The sequence below is a fragment of the Canis lupus genome, chromosome 26 (assembly GCF_003254725.2).
Source record: "Canis lupus dingo isolate Sandy chromosome 26, ASM325472v2, whole genome shotgun sequence".
NCBI classification, from domain to species: Eukaryota; Metazoa; Chordata; class Mammalia; order Carnivora; family Canidae; genus Canis; species Canis lupus.
Genome location: NC_064268.1, coordinates 8,179,726 through 8,197,238, shown reverse-complemented (window position 1 = coordinate 8,197,238; position 17,513 = coordinate 8,179,726). Strand labels below are relative to the sequence as shown.

The 17,513-nt window shown below is 49.4% G+C and overlaps 1 protein-coding gene across 6 annotated transcripts in view; it reads right to left on the bottom strand.

Moving 5' to 3' along the window:
• CAMKK2 (calcium/calmodulin dependent protein kinase kinase 2) overlaps window positions 1–17,513 on the bottom strand; it is a 48,677-nt gene extending 31,164 nt beyond the window's left edge. For 5 of the 6 annotated variants that reach the window (XM_025473873.3, XM_035706695.2, XM_025473876.3 and 2 more), the window contains exons 1-2: window positions 17,406–17,513; window positions 1,262–1,753 (exon numbers count right to left, since the gene is read on the bottom strand). In XM_025473873.3, coding sequence (XP_025329658.1) covers window positions 1,262–1,708 — 447 coding nt within the window. In that variant the 5' untranslated portion in view covers window positions 1,709–1,753; window positions 17,406–17,513. Of the gene's footprint in view, window positions 1–1,261; window positions 1,754–17,048; window positions 17,194–17,405 lie in introns of those variants that run through there. The other variant, XM_049101832.1, reaches the window with a different exon arrangement.

Below are 17,513 nucleotides of genomic sequence, written 5' to 3'. Positions count from 1 at the left end.
GGTGAAGGGGCTGTGTGTCTCTATTTCTCTAGGCTGACTCAATTCTAACTGAAATAAACCTAAATTCTCCCTCTAGCTCTGTTGCTGTGGTGCTCCCCACGTGGGCCCTATTCTTTAACTAGCTGAACCCCAGATTGCCCTTTCCCCCCCCCGCATCCTGCCTTTTACCTCTGGGCCTTTACTCATGCTGTGCATTCCCCTGCACTGAACTCTCTCCAGTTATGAAAGTCCTACCTAGCCCTCAAAAATATAGTTATATTATCAGCCTCTCTAGAAAGCCATTCTCTATGTCCATGCTTCTCCCAATTAAATTCATTCCTTCCACAAATATTTTTGTGCTCCTACTATGTGCAAGGTACTGTGCAAGACGCTGGGGACATGATGGTGGACAGAACTGTTCCTTCTGAGCTTACGTTCTAGCTGGGGAGACAAGCCAAAACCAACAGACACACATCTGTGATGAGTGCTGTGTCAACAGGGTGACAGAGTAGAGATGGGCTGGGGCCGAGGCTGCTTACAGAGGGTGGTCAGAGAGGCTCTTCAGAGGAGGAGACATTTGAGTTGAAACTTGGCTGTCAGAAGAAGACAGCCCTGCAAAGACAGGGAGAGGTTCCAAGCAGAGAGGACAGCAGGGGTAAAGGTAATGGAGGGAATGGGGGTGGGTATCTGAGGAATACAAAGAAGGCAACGTGGATGGAGCCCTGGGAGTCGGTGGCAGAAAGGCAGGAGATGGGACAGGGGCAGAACAAGCAGGGCCTTGGTGAGCCCTAGTGGGGCTTGGAGTTCTAACCCACCTCTCAGAAGTTTTCAGTAGGAATCAAATGAGAAATATGCATACAGTGCTGAGAGCAGGGCCTGGCACCCTGCTGTGAGGCGGGAAGGCCTCTCACCCACCCCTACCCCCAGCACAACTCCTGATCAGCAGCACCTGCATCTCTGCCAGAGGCTCTCTGTGGCCCCAGAACTTCCCTGGCCACTCTCAGGGCAGGTCACCCACTCCCAGCAGCCCTCACCAGCTACCCCGGCTCTCAATCGGGATCACTCTGAGGTACAGAACTTTCTATGCTGTCAAACAGGGTTCCCCAGAGATGGAGCCCGGGTCGCCCACGATGGTAACAGGCTCCACCCTGCCCCCTTTGTTGACCTCCTCTTCCACTCTCACTTCCCACCCCCACCTGGGGCTCCCGGGGTCACCTCTCCAATCAATGTTCTGGGAGAGCCCCGCTCCATAGAGGCCCGGCGGCCGGGCCAGCTCACACACCTGCATGCCGGTGATGGAGACGTGGTGGGACTCCACCGTGGGCCGCCGGGGCAGCCGCGGCGAGGACTGCGGGGAGCCCACAGGCGAGTGGGGCAGGACCGGGTGGACGCAGCGGCCGTTCGCGTCCAGCTGGGACCGCTCCTGCAAGGAGAGCTTGCGACTGCACAGCTGGGGCCGGGCCTGAGACCCGGAGGCAGAGGCGTCGAGGGGCACCTTGCGGCCCTCAGCCTCCCGGGGCCGGTCCCGGCTCAGGCCGCGGTCCACCGCGCAGCCCGGCTCACACTCGGTGACCACGATGAAGGACTCCATGCCCAGGCGGATGCTCAGGGACGAGAGGCCCTGCAGGGCCTCACAGGGCTTCTGGCCTTCACTGCCGCTGCCACCCCCCAGCTCATCCTGGAGGGCGGCCGGGTCGCTGCTGGGCTGGCTAGAGACGCATGATGACATGGTGCGTGGGCCCGGGCACTCCCATCCGGCGGCAGCGCGCGCCACCTGCGGAGAGAGGAAGGGTCAGCCGCTCCCTGCCCGCCCCCTGCCCGCCCCCTGCCCGCCCCCTGCTGCCTCCGACCCGCCTCCAGCCGACATCCTCAAAATATCTGGCAAAACCTGATGGGACAGGATCTTAAGTCTTCACAGAACATACTCCATATTTCCTTAATTGAAAAGCCCCTCCTCACGTACAGAAGAATTCCAAACTCAATCTGGGTAGGAACCAAGGATGAGAAAACCCCAAAATAGAGTACGCCTGCCCCCTACAGAGGTGGCAGCTACTTTCAGCTCAAGCCAATTGCTGCTAAAATGGGATTTGGGGGAGCCTGGGTGGCTCAGCGGTTGAGCGTCTGCCTTTGGCTCCGGCGTGATCCTGGAGTCCTGGGACGGAGTCCCACGTCCGGCTCCCTGCATGGAGCCTGCTTCTCCCTCTGCCTGTGTATCTGTCTCTCTCTTTCTGTGTTTCTCATGAATGGGTGAATAAAATCTTTTTTAAAAATTAAAAATAAAAAACAAAATAAATAAATAAAATGGGGTTTGGTACTTGAATTGCCTGTCCTCCCCCACCAGCCCCCACCACCGCCTTTTTAACATATTTATTTTTAAGATTTTATTTATTTATTCACGAGAGACACAGAGAGGCAGAGACATAGAGGGAGAAGCAGGCTCCCCGCAGGGAGCCTGATGCGGGACTCGATCCCAGGACCCCAGGATCACAACCTGAGCGAAAGGCAGATAGATGCTCAGCCATTGAGCCATCAAGGGGCCCCACATACTTATTATTTAATGTTTTCCTAATTCAGCACCCTAATTGGTGCCTGCCAGGCATAAGGCAAACATGAAGTCAAAAGGTTGACATTGGGGCACCTAGCTGGCTCAGAGGGTAGAGCATGCAACTCTTGATCTCAGGGTCACCAGTTCAAGCCCCACAAAACATATTTAAAAAAAGAAGTTGACATCAAATAGCTTACCAGTTCCTCAAAAAACCTAAACAAAGAATGACCACATGACCCAGCAATTCTGTTTCTAGGTATGTACCCCAATAGCACTATTCTGGGTAGCCCAAAGGAAAAACAATCTACATATCCATCAACAGATGAATGGATAAACAGAATGTGGTCTAATCACACAATGAAATATTATTCAGCCCTTAAAGGAATGATGTACACTTGCTACAATCTGGGTGAACCTCAAAAACATCATGCTAAGTGAAGGAAGCCAGACCCCAAAGGTCACGTATGTATAATTCTCTTTATTTGAAATTTCTAGAGCAGGCAAATCCATAGAAACAGAGAGTAGATTAGTAATTGCCTAGGACTGAGGAGGTGTTGGGGAGAATGGGAGTAACTGCTAATGGGTACAGGGTCTCCTGGGGTGATGAACATGTTCTGGAATTAAACAGAGGTGGTGACTGCACAAAATTCTCAACGTACTAAGTGCCACTGAAGTGTTCACTTTTAAATGGTGAAGTTCATGTTATGTGAATTTAAAAAAAAAAAAGTTTGATGCTGTCTTAGACTGTCAATTCCTTCTGTCTCTAGGACAGATTATTAACCTTTGCTTCATGTATTTGACAAATTCTTCTGGACAAATGTCACAGGTGCCAGTAGGATTCAGAGAGTACATCCACGGATGCCAATGGTGGCAGCTCCATACTGATCACCCACATCACAATGTTACCAGGCAAACAGGGGTGTGGAGTAGAGAGATTTCATGAATGAATAAAAGGGTATCTCTTGAGGACACTGTGTGGCAGTGAGGGGATAGAGAGGAAGGTGCAGATGGGAATAGAAAGCCAGTGCTTCCTGAAGGACTTGGATGAGAGGCAGAGAAACGCCATTTGCCTTTTAGGGATAGTCTCAGGTATATACCTGAAAGAATTGAGAGTAGGAATCCAAACAGATACATATACACTCTTGCTCCTGTCAGTACTATGCACAGTCAAAAGGTAGAAATAACCCAAGTGTCCATCAACTGTGGATGGATAAACAGAATGTGGGGCAGCCCCGGTGGCACAGCGGTTTAGCGCCGCCTGCAGCCTGGGGTGTGATCCTGGAGACCTGGGATCAAGTCCCACGTCAGGCTTCCTGTAATGAGCCTGCTTCTCCCTCTGCCTGTGTCTCTGCCTCTCTCTGTCTCTATGAATAAATAAAATCTTTAAAAAAAAAAACAGAATGTGTTCTATTCATACAACAGAATATTATTCGGCCATAAAAAAGAATAAAGTTCTGACACATGCTACACCATGGATGAACTCAGAAAACATGCTAAGTCAAACAAGCCAAATATTAAAGGACAAATACTGTATGATTGCAACTATATGAGGGACCTAGAATAGACAATATTATACAGACAGAAGAGAGAGAGTTACCAAGGATGAAGGGAAAGGGGAAGAGAGTCATTATTTATGGGGTACAGAGTTCAGTTTGGGGTGATGAAAAGTCCTGGAAAACATAATGGTGGTGGCTGAACAACCCTGTGAACGTCACTAATGTCACTGAATTGTATACCTACAAATCGCTAAAGTGGTAAATTTCATGTTATGTGTATTTTACCAAAATTAAGAAAATAATAATAAAACTATAAGGAATTACTACTTTTTCCAACCATCAGATTGGCAAAGACAAAAATGTAATATAGCACTATTTTGGTGAGGCTATGGGGAGTATGAATTGGTACCATCCTCATGAAAGGAAATTCACTAATATCTGACAAAATTCCAAATGCACGTACCTTTGAGTTAGCAATTCCACACCTGAGTATTTATCCTACAGACAACCTTACACATGTGAAAAATGTCTTCTGGTAGTGTGGCTTGAAATGACCATCCACAGGGGACTGAGTAAAGAAGAATGAGGTACATGGTATTCCAGGAGAAAACCATGCATTTATTTTAAAAGGGGTGACTCTACACAGCGTGATAGGAATTAGCTTCAACACACAGTGTTATGTGGAAAAAAGATCAAAGCATTAGTATATTGCTGTTTTGGTACAGGGGTTGAAAAAAGCCATACGTGTGAAAATAATTGTATATGCGACAGCATATTTCCAAGAAAGCTATATAAGAAAATGGTTAACAAACAAATGGTTGCAGAAATAAGGGGACAGGGTGGGAAGGACTAACTTTCCATTGGGTACCATGTGCAAACTCTTTGGAAATGAATTCTTTTTTTTTCTTTTAAGATTTTATTTTTGGGGCACCTGGGTGGCTCAGTCAGTTAAGCGTCTGCCTTTCAGCTCAGGTCATGATCCTGAGGTTCTGGGATCAAGCCCCACGTTGGGCTCCCTGCTCAGTGGGGAGTCTGCCCCACTCCCTATGCACAGGAGCTCTCTCTCTCTCTTTAATAGATAAAATCTTTATTTTTTTTTATAAATTTTTATTTATTTATGATAGTCACACAGAGAGAGAGAGGCAGAGACACAGGCAGAGGGAGAAGCAGGCTCCATGCACTGGGAGCCTGATGTGGGATTCGATCCTGGGTCTTCAGGATCGTGTCCTGGGCCAAAGGCAGGCGCCAAACCACTGCGCCACCCAGGGATCCCTAGATAAAATCTTTAAAAGAAAAAAATGGGGGGGGTGATCCCTGGGTGGCTCAGCGGTTTAGCACCTGCCTTCCGCCCAGGGCGTGATCCTGGAATCCCAGGAGCAAGTCTCACATCGGGCTCCCTGCGTGGAGCCTGCTTCTCCCTTTGCCTGTGTCTCTGCCTCTCGCTTTGTGTGTGTCTCTCATGAATAAATAAATAAAATCTTTAATAAAAAAAAGAAAAAAATTTTAATCACTACACTCAATGTGGGGGCTCAAACTCACAACCCCGAGATTAAGAGTTGCATGCTCCACCAAATGAGCCAGTCAGACACCCCCAGAAATGAATTATTGAAAGAAAGAAGTTAACTGTAACCATAATAGGAGTTAAGATGATAAACCTAGAGGGCTGAGGCAGGAGGAGGTGGCAGCTGGTCCCACTCCTATTCCTCTATCCCACCCTTACTGTGTCTGAGGAACAAATCACTGTGTTCCTATCTTGGCTTCCCTATCACTGAAAGAATCCAACCCAAGTTCAAGGGTCTGTGGCCCAGCTTGTTATTATGTTACACTTTCCCCAGGAAAGGAAAAGCAGGGCCCTTGAAGCTCCAATGCTTGGACTCACCATGCACAAATGACTTAGCCTCCCTCAGCCTCAGTTTTCTAATCAATAAAATGGGCAGTCACCAGATAGACATGAGGATTAAATGAGCTAAATACTCAGTATGTCTGGTACATGGTTACATGACCAAAATCTATTTTTTCAACAATTACTTATTGAATGCCTACTACCTGCTAGGCTGGGTTCCAGAATGTTCCTACAAAGTACTGATGTCCAAGCCAGCCAACCTGCTCTTGTGTGGGTTCCACCGCCCTGGCCATTAGGATCCTACCGCCCCCAGGGCAGGGAAGCAGCTCCAGTGGCCTGTCCTCCCTCCCAGAGCCACCTTTGACAGGGCTGCAGAGTTCCTGAAAAGAAAATTAGGCTGGCAGCACCTGAGAAAGTTAATGGAGAATTTTTTTCTTGCCAAGAAAAAAAACAATTGCTTATCGATCTTCACTCCAGGCCAAGGACACCAAGCCATCTGCCCCCAGCAAAGCTGCTTTTAATCAGTCTCCTTGACAAGCTGGCGTCTGGCCAGGGCTTTGGCCCTTGAGGTATGGAGGAGGCAGGAGAGGAGATGAGGGCCTCTATGCCGGAGGGGTAGGTGTGTGCAGGTCTCAGGAAAGAGGACCCAGACCTCAGTGCCTCAAGACCATCTAGAGTCCCCTGGTCTCCAGCGAGTCCTGACAGGCAAGCCAGCCATTCAGCCTGAGGAGGATGATCTTCCACCACTAACCCCTACAGAGTCCAAGCCAATGTTCAGATGGTTTTGGGGGGCAATAAACCTTACAAGGTCACAGGCTCTATAAAGATCTGATAAAACCTATCAACACTCTGCCCAGGAGAAAAAAAAAAATCAAACGAACACAATGGTTTACATAACAACAGCAATAGCTAAACAATCAATTAAGCACTTATCATGCAGCAAGTACGCTAACTACTCTGCTTGGGTCATCTAATCTCCACAGGCTCTCTGCAAGGGAGAGGATGCTAAGCATGCCTTCCGGTGGTGATGGGGGGTGGGGGGCTTTCTGCAAAACTGCTTGGTTTTGACAAAATGCCAAGAGCCCTCTCCCCAGAGCCTCCTGCCCAAAACCTGTCTCCTCTCCCTCCTCCTGAAGACCTCCCCATCCCCCCAGGGTTAGCAGCCCCAAGCTCCCCCACCTCTCACAGGGTAGCTCAACAAAGCAACCAGACCTTTCCTGAAGCAGATGGAGCAGGCTCCGGGCCAGGATGAAGGGAAATGCTCCTTCCTCTGCGAGAAAGCCAAGTGGCACAGGCCTCTAGGAAGTGCATTCCCATTTCCTGGGGCCTATTGCCAACCTGTGCCTGCTCACCAAATGCAGAAGCACCACAGGATCCCAGCGCAGCAAGCAGCCAGCAAGTGTGCCCCCTGGCACATGCCCCAACCCAAGGCGCATTACCCTGCAAGGGCTTGCTCCCTGAGGTCCCCAGCACCATGGGATAACAAAGAGTCCAGGGGGGCACCTGGGTGGCTCAGTGGTTGAGCGTCTGCCTTCAGCTCAGGTCGTGATCCCACGGTCCTGGGATCAAGTCCTGCATCGGGCTCCCCACAGGGAGTCTGCTTCTCCCTCTGCCTATGTTTCTGCCTTTCTCTGTGTGTCTCTCATGAATAAATAAACAAAATCTTAAAAAAAAAAAAAAAAAAAAAAAAAAAAAAAAAAAGGTCCCCAGATAGCTATGAGGATACTGCCAAGGCCAGAGACAACGTCCTCCCTGGGATAACAGGCTTGGGCAGCCACATCCTCTCTCATGTAGGGAAACTGAGCCCAGGGAGGTCCTAAAGGAAATTCACTCACCCATTTGTTCTTTCAAGTAATTACTGAGGACCTACTACGTGGTCCACAAACAGATGTCATTTCTTAAAAAGTAGGTACATGGGATACCTGGGTGTCTGAGTCAGTTGAATATCTGACCCTTGGTATTGGCTCAGGTCATGATTTCACAGTCATGATAGGGAAACCAAGACAGGAACACAATTAATGAATTTTTTCTCAGACACAATAAGGGTGGGATAGAGGGATAAGAGTAGGACCAGCTGCTACCTCCTCCTGCCCCAGTGGGAAGTCTGCTTGAGACTCTCTCCCTCTGCCCCTCCCCCTGCTTGTGATCACAAGTAGGTGTGCACAAGCTTTCTCCCTCTCTCTAAAATAAATAAAAATAAAACCTTAAAAAAAAGTAGGTACACAAATGACTCTATAAGGAGAAACCAGGACAAGATAAAAGAGAAGATGGGGGGACACCTGGGTGGCTCAGTTGGTTAAGCAGCTAACTCTTGATTTCAGCTCAGGTCATGATCTCAGGGTCATGGGATTGAGCCCCTTGTCCCACATGGAGTCTCCTTGAGATTCTCTCTCCCTCTCCCTCCGCCCATCCTCCCACACATGTACACGTGCTCTCCCTCTCTCTCTCAAATAAATAAATCTTAAAACAAAAAAGAGGGGGCACCTGGGTGGCTCAGTCCATTAAACAGCCAACTCTTGATTTCGGCTCAGGTCATGATCTTAGGATCTGAGGCTCCGAGATCAATGGGGCATCTGCTTGATGATTCTCTCTCCCTCTACCCCTCTCCTTGCTCATGCTCTCTCTCTCTCTCTGTCTCAAATAAATAAGTCTTTTTTAAAAGAAAAAAAAAGAGAACAGAAGGCCCACTTTAGATCTGAATAGGGGTGGGGCCAGGTCAAGTAAGGTCTCGCTTGAGGAAATTCTATTTAGGCTGAGACCTATAGCATGAACAGGTGCTGAGGGGGCAAGAACTTGTTCCAGGAGGAGTGAGCATCTGAGAAGGCCCCAAAGCAGGAAAGACGTGGGAATACTGGAGGAAATAGCAAAAGGCACCACCCCCTCCTCCCCAGACGGGAGGCTGGGCCTCCAGGACTGTGAGACCACACAGTGCAGTACATCATCACAGCAGCCCTAGCAAACCAACATAGCTCCCACCCACCCAGAGAAGCCAGCTGCCTCAGAAGCCACAGATGCAGAGGTGTTTCCCAATGCAAGAGGGAGAGCCCCGGGGGGGCTCAGCTGGACTGGTGAACACAGTGCTAAGGGGTGATGCCAGCAGGAATATTCTAGATTCCAGCCTTGGTCCAGCCAAACAGTCTTATCAGGGGATCCCTGGGTGGCTCAGCGGTTTAGTGCCTGCCTTCAGCCCAGGGCGTGATCCTGGAGTCCCAAGATCAAGTCCCGCATCAGGCTCCCTGCATAGAGCCTGCTTCTCCCTCTGCCTGTGTCTCTGCCTCTCTCTCTATATATATATATGTGTGTGTGTCTCTCATGAATAAATAAATAAAATCTTAAAAAAAAAGTCTTATCAGTTCAGTGACACCAACTCTTACAAATGTCTGTCCTTGAGCACTCTTTAGTTTGGAGGCACAGAAACTGTCTCCCCAGAGACAAAGGCCTTCCCTTGGCACACAGCAGGAGGGATAATTCTAGTTTTTGCATGCAGAGACCCTGTCCCCATCACAGCCATTAGAGCAAAAAGGTGCAAATGGTGACTCTCAGATGACACCTGGCCACCAACATATTTTGCCTGGCCTACCCTGTGTCTAAAACTATTTGAATGAGATGTCAATATTTTAAAGCTGGGACATTTCAGATAAAAGTCAACATTTCCAGAGTCTCTTGAAGTCACTCCAATAGCACTGGACTTGTATTCTCTCCTGGCAACAATGCACCGCAGCTTTGGACAGGAGATACAATTACCCACATGCCACAGTCCTCACCACCCCCACACTTGTCTCCCCAACACGGAGGATAGGCTGAGTGCATGTCACACGCCCATCCCCTTTTTCCACAGCTCCTGACCTATCTCACCCCCATGGGCCCTGCTTGGAGATGCATCAGATGTCAGTGCTAAATAGAGCACACATTGGTGGTCACCTGCTCCAGCCATTTTTCATTTCACCAATGAGAAAACGAATGTTTAGAAAGATTTACTGATTTGCCCAAAGTTAAGCAGTAGTTCCAGGAAAAGCTAAAATTGGTCTGAGTTTTTCAAGAAGAGGCTAAAAGTTAAAGTACAGCCTTGCAATGTCCACATATTACATCCTAAATAAAGTCCAGGCTGGGCAAAATCTCTAACAAAGAGGAGCATACAGCCTATGCCTCTGACTTCTTAAGACTTCAACCTGCTTGAGAGGGGAGTACAAAGACATGGAGTCCTAGGATGGTCAGAAAAGAAAGGCACAGATTTGGGAATAGAGACAATCAGCCTGACTTAACTTGTGAGAGCTGTGGCTTTGCCCTTTTTGTTTACTGATCAACTCCAGAGCCTAGAACTTTCCAGAACACTGTTGGCACTCAGTAAATATTGGCTAGAGGCCGTTGTTTATATCACTCCCAAGGCTCCTCAGACATTTTCTTTAATTGGCCTAGAATCTATGTTCCTTTAGTCTAATAACAGCAGCCTGATCTACATCTGGGAAATCATTATTTTTTTGTGAAAGGTGACTCCATGAAGCTGTCTGTAAATCAACTTCATATTCCTATCTGACTCAAGACTGGTCAATCAGGCATGAATTGCTCTGGTCAAGAAATCTGATTCAAGAGAGATGTGTGACTCAGGTCAGACGACCAAGTCTCATTTTAGGATTTGGCAGAAGTATTGAGAATGTCTCTTTCTGTGGGACTTAGCAATAAGGATGTATTTCTAAAGTTTATCAGAGGCTGAGGAGAACCCTGTCTTAGCATGAAGTTGACAGAGAGAGAAAAGAGACAACAGAGAAGAACTGAGGCCAGAGACACTCTTTGGGTATCTGGATCCAGCCATGCCTGAAGCCCATATACACTAGAAGCTTTTAACTACATGAGCCAATAAATTCCCTTTGTTTGCTTAAGTTAGTTTGTGACTGGTTTTCTGTCACTTACAACCAAGGGTCCTGACTGACAGAAGAAATAGAGCTGATTGACAAAGCTTCTCCACTAAGCTCCCTGCCAGACCAACAGTTCTCTACACCATAAGGCTCTCAACCAGGCCAAACTGCCAGGCAGCTGCAAGTCCCCTGGTAACCAGACAATCTGCACCTTGATAGGCAGGCAGAAATCAGAACTTCCAAAGTCTTTTTTTTTTTTCTTTAATCCTAAAAAAATTAAGGATGGGTAAAGGAAGGGCCAATGAACAGGACAGAGTGAAGGAAAGACAGGGACTAGCACTTTCAATGCAAGAAATGCATCACTGTGGATGCCTGGGTGGCTCAGCGGTTGAGCACCTGCCTTTTGCCCAGGGTGCAATCCTGGAGTTCCAGGATCAAGTCCCACATCGGACTCCCTGCATGGAGCCTGCTTCTCTCTCTGCCTGTGTCTCTGCTTTTCTCTGTGTGTCTCTCGTGAATAAATAAATAAAATCTAAAAGAAAAAAATGCATCATTGTACCAGTAACCACAGTGGCGTTAGATGGCAGCCAGCCCTCTGGAGGGAGTGCTTGCCAAGTGCCAGGCACTATTCTGAGCATTTAGCATGTATCATCTCATTTAACTGTCAGAAAACTGTATGAGTCGGGTACACTTATCATGCTTATTTCACTGGCGAGGTTAGCTGAGGCAGAGAGTCCGACTGACTTGCCCAAAATCACACAGTGCTTTGGGAAAGCACAGCTGTAAACCAAAGAGAGGTGAGACATGGTGACCAAGTGCACATCCCTTCTCCTGCACACACCAAATGCTCCCTGAACAGAGGCTGCTGCCAAGAAAGCACTTCCACAGCTAACAAGTTCAAGCCCCTCAACTGGCTTTACTTTATATTAGAACACAAATTTTCATCTCTAATTCCATATGCTAACTTTACTCTTTTCATCGTTCCCTCTAACTCTTGTCCACATGCATCACTTTTCACAAGATTTAAATTAAAGGGACGCCTGGGTGGCTCAGCGGTTGAGCGTCTGCCTTCAGCCCGGGGTGTGATCCTGGAGTCCCAGGATCGAGTCCCACATCGGGCTCCCTGCATGGAGCCTGCTTCTCCCTCTGCCTGTGTCTCTGCCTCTCTCTCTTTCTCTGTGTCTCTCATGAATAAATAAATAAAATAAAATAAAATAAAAGGTTTAAATTAAAGTGTGCATATAATTTCAAGGGTGAGCAGGGGCTGGGAGCTGGCTCTGCCTCTGCAGGACCAACCCTGTCCCCCACACCTGGACACAGAAGCTGGGAGAATTGTCTGAGATGAATCTACATAAAATCTCTTTTCCTCAGAAACCTCAATGGCAACATCCTAATGTACTTGTTAAAACTCCTGTCAGGGAGGTGTTCTTTCTTCCACACCCTGCTCCCATCCAAACCACTGGCTCCCCATTGAAATTTCTCCAGCAGAGCCTTATCTCAGACACCACCCACAATGCCCCTTCCCTCATCCACTCACCTACCTCATGCCCCTCATACCAGACCATGGCCCAGGAGAGGGGTAAGGGGCATCTCCTTGCAGGACCATCCTTTCTCCTCTCCAGGTTGAGATAAGCATTTTTATCTCTGCAACTGCCATCTCTCAACTATTTACAGAAGCCAATGGGATAAAAAGAGACAACATAAAAATAGTTGCTCAGCAGCTTTCAGGATTGGGGGTGGGGGTACACAGACTCTTGGAATGTTCTTTCTCTCCTTTTCAAAGGCGAAAATGCTAGAATTGTTTCTCTTTGCCAAAGCACTTCTCAAGAGTTCACAAACTACTCACCTGGGAGCTCTCTGGGGGCAGGGACCAAGTCCAGGCAGAGCTTGTCACCAGCCCCCCCAAAAAAGTGTGGGTTCAGTTCAGTGACATATCATCAGGGTTCCAGAGCCAGCACTTAAGAGAAACACAGTGTCCTGCTCTGCCCTGTTTCCATCCGGTCTTCCAAAAAAACATGAGCCAGTCAAAAAAAAACAAAACAAAACAAAACTTGGCTTTTTTCTATGCTTAAAATGTTTCCTAATTGAAGAAAAAAGTTCAGCAGCAGCACCACCACCAACACGATGGAAACAGAAAAAACACTGGCAGCTGAAATCGCTCCTCCCCCACTTTGGCCACTAACGTCTCCAACAGGGAACACCAGGGCACAGGTCTTCCCTATGAGTAACAGCATCCACCTCCTTTGAATTATACCCAATTTTTGGTTGTGTTGAGGAAGGGAATCAGGGAAGGAAGAAAAGATAATCACTTAAAATCTTATTTTTCAGAGAGCAAAGCCATACCCCCCTGGAGAAGAGAGATTCTAGTCTAGTCTTGTCTAATCTAGTCTATTCTATGCCCATGAGAAAATCAGCATCGTCTACCAGCATAAGAAGGCAAGGAAGACCAGAGAACACAGGATTCGAAGGCATGCTGGGAAACTATACGCATCCCAGGGGCCTGGGCCTTGATTTTCTCATCTGTAAAATGGAACCGCTGCAGCCTAGCGAGAGGGTAACTTGAGTCCATCTTCTGTATGAAAGCTGGCTCACAGTCAACACTCCCAAAGACCCTGTTCTCCCTTCCTCTCTGTGTCCCACCCACTCGGCGGTGACTGTGAAACGGAAGGGGCCACCGAAGGGCTGCTCTTCTCTGGGCTTCCTCCCAGCTCTGTTTTTGCTAGATTTCTGATTTCCTCCAGATAAGTATTTCTAGCTAAGCTGTCCGGAGACTGAGCTGACTCCACGCCTGGTCACAGGGTGAGGGCTCCATCTGTCTGGTGAAGCTTTCTCTACTTTGTGGGTTTACTTATCTAGAAAAAGTCTCACAAAATATATGCCCGAAGATGACATGAGGACATACATTTAACAAATCATCATGACTGAAGAGAACGGAACTGGATGAAATTCACACTCTCCCTGAAAAATCACACATGTCACACCTGTGCATTGACCCTGGGGGCACTGGGCTTTGCAAGAAAGCAAGAATCTTGTGGCGGAGCCAGAGGGGGCCAGATAGAGGGAGTCTTGAAAACTCTGTTCACCAATTGATTTCAGAGACCCTCCCTTCCTCCACCACCACCACCACCACCACTGGCTCTGCAAAATAGAGACACAAAATAATGTCTTACGCCCAGAGGTTTATTAACTGGGGGCTGAGAAGGCAGAGGAATACACAAAGTAGCCTTAAGAAATGCTCATGGTGGGGCGGCCCGGTGGCTCAGTGGTTTAGCACCACCTTCAGCCCAGGGCCTGATCCTGGAGACCCGGGATCCAGTCCCACGTTGGGCTCCCTGCATGGAGCCTCTCTCTCTCTCTCTCTCTCTCTCTCTCTCTCTCTCTCATAATAAAAAAGAAAAGGAAGGAAGGAAGGAAGGAAGGAAGGAAGGAAGGAAGGAAGGAAGGAAGGAAGGAAGGAAGGAAGGAAGGAAAGAAGGAAGAAACACTCATGGTGGGGCACCTGGATGGTTCAGTTGGTTAAGGGGTTAAGCATCTGCCTTCGGCTCAGGTCATGATCCCAGGGCCCTAGAATTGAGTCCTGCATCAGGCTCCCCACTTGGCCTTGATTCTGCTTCCCCCTCTACCCTTCCCCACTGCTTGTGATGTCTCTCATGCTCTCTCTCTCTCTGTCTCAAATAAATAAACAAAATCTTAAAAAAAAAAATCTAATGGTGGAAACAAGCCAGTGTCCACCAACGGGTAAATGGATAAACATAATGGGGTCTATCCATACAAGGGAATACTACTCAACCATAGAAAGGAGCACTGATACATTCTACAACATGGATGAACCTTGAAAACATTCACACTCCAGGAAAGAGAAGCCAGATACATGGGGTCACATATTAAGATGTCAATAAGGTAACAAGCACAGTCTGAAAGAAAAGACCATTCCAAAAGAGAGATGCAATTTCCTTAACTTCCAAGAAAGAATGCACAGAAATGAGGGAGAAGGCCACGGCAGCATCTGGAGCCAGGCATGCCTGAACCCCACACCTGGGTCCTGTAACCTAAAGTGGGTAGCTAACTGGGAAAGCAAAACATCTAGGGAAATATAGTAACACAAGGCCCTCTGACCCAAAGGACAATCTGAAATAGCATTTGCCTCAAATTTCCAGGATTGGGAAAAGAAATAAGAACCAGAAGGCAGTATGCAGAAGAAAAGGTTGTGAGGGACCCTAACCAAGTTACAGTACTCTGCTTTCTCTGAGCCTTTCCATTAAATGAGTTCATGATGGGATGAGGATGACTCTGCATCCCACGTTAAAATCTGAGTCAAAAGGCCTTGAAAATAGGCTTTGCCTGCCCCACCCAGTTCCTCTTGAGACCCCACCCAGTCTCCCTACCCAGTAGTCCAGCTTGGATCCAGGTTAAGGTTCTCAAGGGGGGAACTCTGGGTTACTGCAGAAAGTTCCCTCTGCTAGGTCAGACCCTTCCCCTCCTATTCCCATCCAATCTCCCCTTGCCCTTTTGTTTTTTAGCCCATCCCTCAAGGCTGAGCACAAACAACACTTATTTCTGGGAGCTTCCTGGATTCATACCAGCCAAAAGAGATTTCTCCAGAAACTCCACTGCCCTGTGCTTCCATCATTTCCAGCACACTTCTTCCTCCTAGTGTTTTTCAACAGAGGCATTCCTGGCATTCAGGGCAGGACACTTCTTCATGCCTGGCATGGATCTGGCCTGCTTGCCAGACATTTGGCATCCTCGGCTCCTGCCCACCAAAGCCAGAAGTGCTCAGCATCATTGTGACACCAAAAGGCACCAGGCACTTTTTCAAATGCTTGCCAGGACGATGGGACTGTCCCTGATGAGAACTACTGCAAAGGTATTAGTGAATATGTTTGGCTACTAGCCCACTAAGAACCTGGGAGCAAAGAGAAGCCCAAGTTAATAAGCATCAGCACCATGCCCACTTAGATCCGTGTCCTTCTAAGCTGGCTTAGTAAACAATTCTGAGCCCCTCAAAAAACGGAGGGCAGCCTTGCAATGGACTGCTCTAGGATAGATGATAAAATGCACAGGCTCAAGAGCCTGACATGCCTGGGTTGGCTGCGTGACCCTGGGCAAGCTGCTTAGCCTCTCTGACCCCTCTAGAAAATGAGGCTAACTCCTAGCAACACTGCAGAATTGTTTCCACCCTTGACCTCCTCATCTCTATAATGGGAATAAAAATCTCTGCCCCCTAGGATTTTGGTAGGCATTAAATAAGATAATAAATGCAACACATAGTCCAGTGTGTAGGGGCTCATCAAATGATGGCTATTACTTTTTATTACAAAAATACACTGTGCTCTCACTATGAATACCTGCTTTCTATAGAGGAAAGGCTTATGATGAGCAATCTGGAAGGAGGTGCTGGGGCTCGCCAAGAAGCTGCATTTGCATAGCATGAACACTGTTCATTCTTAAATTGCATGTTTCTGTGTATTGGTTTGGGACGAGGGGGCTAACTCTCCCAAAGCCCTCCCGTTGTTACTGCCCCTACCTCCCCCCTGAGTATGTGGGAGCCTATGAGGAGAGAGCTACCCTCTCCTCTCTCCCCTGGGGGCAGAGCTAGGGGAAGGGGTGTGGTGACAGTATCACTCTAGGGTACCTGAAGTTTCTATCTCTAAGGCTGTAGGGACTTTCAGATTGAGGAAGGTTGAAGTTCCCTTTATGGAAATGGACACTACATATCCCCACCCCAGGCCAGAGAGCTCCTCTCTCACTAAGAGCACTGAGTCCGCCCGGGCCCGCACTCCGCCCCCACATCCCTCCACCCCAACCTTCTGGAGGAGACAGGAGAAGCTAAAATGCAACCTCCCCAGGGCCAAGTGAGAGCAGCAAGGTGGCTGGCAGAGCTGTGAAAACACCCCGCTTCCCAAACTGGGCAGTGCAGAGAGTGGGGGGGGGGGGGGGAGCCAGGAAGAGCTCGAGGCTACACAGCATGGCATTCCAGGCAGGCACCAAGACCCAGACTCCCGGGTCTGGGCCCAGAAACCCCGCGTCCCCAACAGTCAAGCAGAAGGGGCAGGTGAAGGCACGTCTCCGCACTCATCAAGAGCTGCGGTCCGGAGGTAAATTTAGGTCAAAAGGACCAGCCAGTGAGGTTCCGGAGGGCGGAAGCAGAGGGCCAGCGAAGAGAGGCAAAGGTCCCCAGGCCCCGCAACTGCTGATCCAGGGTCCTGCCCCCTGGTGTCGGTCCAACCTACCCAGGGCCTGGGTTTGCCCCCAAGACAAGCGGGGTGCGGGGGTGGGGTGCTCAGAGTCCGGTGGCCCTCTCCCTCCCTGCACTCCGTAGCCTTCCCTACCTGTCAAACGCGAGAAGGTGGGCCTAGGCCGCCTCCGAGATCCCTGCCTGACTGCCCCGGCCCCGGGGGACACGGGTTCCAAACTCCGGGACCGCCCCTGCCACCCTCTGCCCCCGGCCAGGCGCGGCCCAGCCTAGGAGGCCACCCCAAGGCCCCGGGCGCTCCGAGGACGCGGGGGAAGGGGCGCCGGGGGGCCGGGTCCCCCCACGTGGCGGGGCGTGGGGCGGTGCACGTGGGGTGCCCTCGGTGGAGGGAATCCGGGGCCGGCCGCAGGGCTTTGTCTGCAATCCCGGCAGCGGTCCCCGCCCCGACAGGGCAAGGGCGCCCCGGCCCGCGGCCCCGCTCGCGGCAGCTCACCTGGGCTCCGCGCCTCCGCCGCCGCCTCCCGCGCTCGGCGCCCCCGGCTCGGCTCGGCTCGGCTCGGCTCGGCGCGGCCGCGCGCTCCTCTCCGCGGCCCCGGCGGGC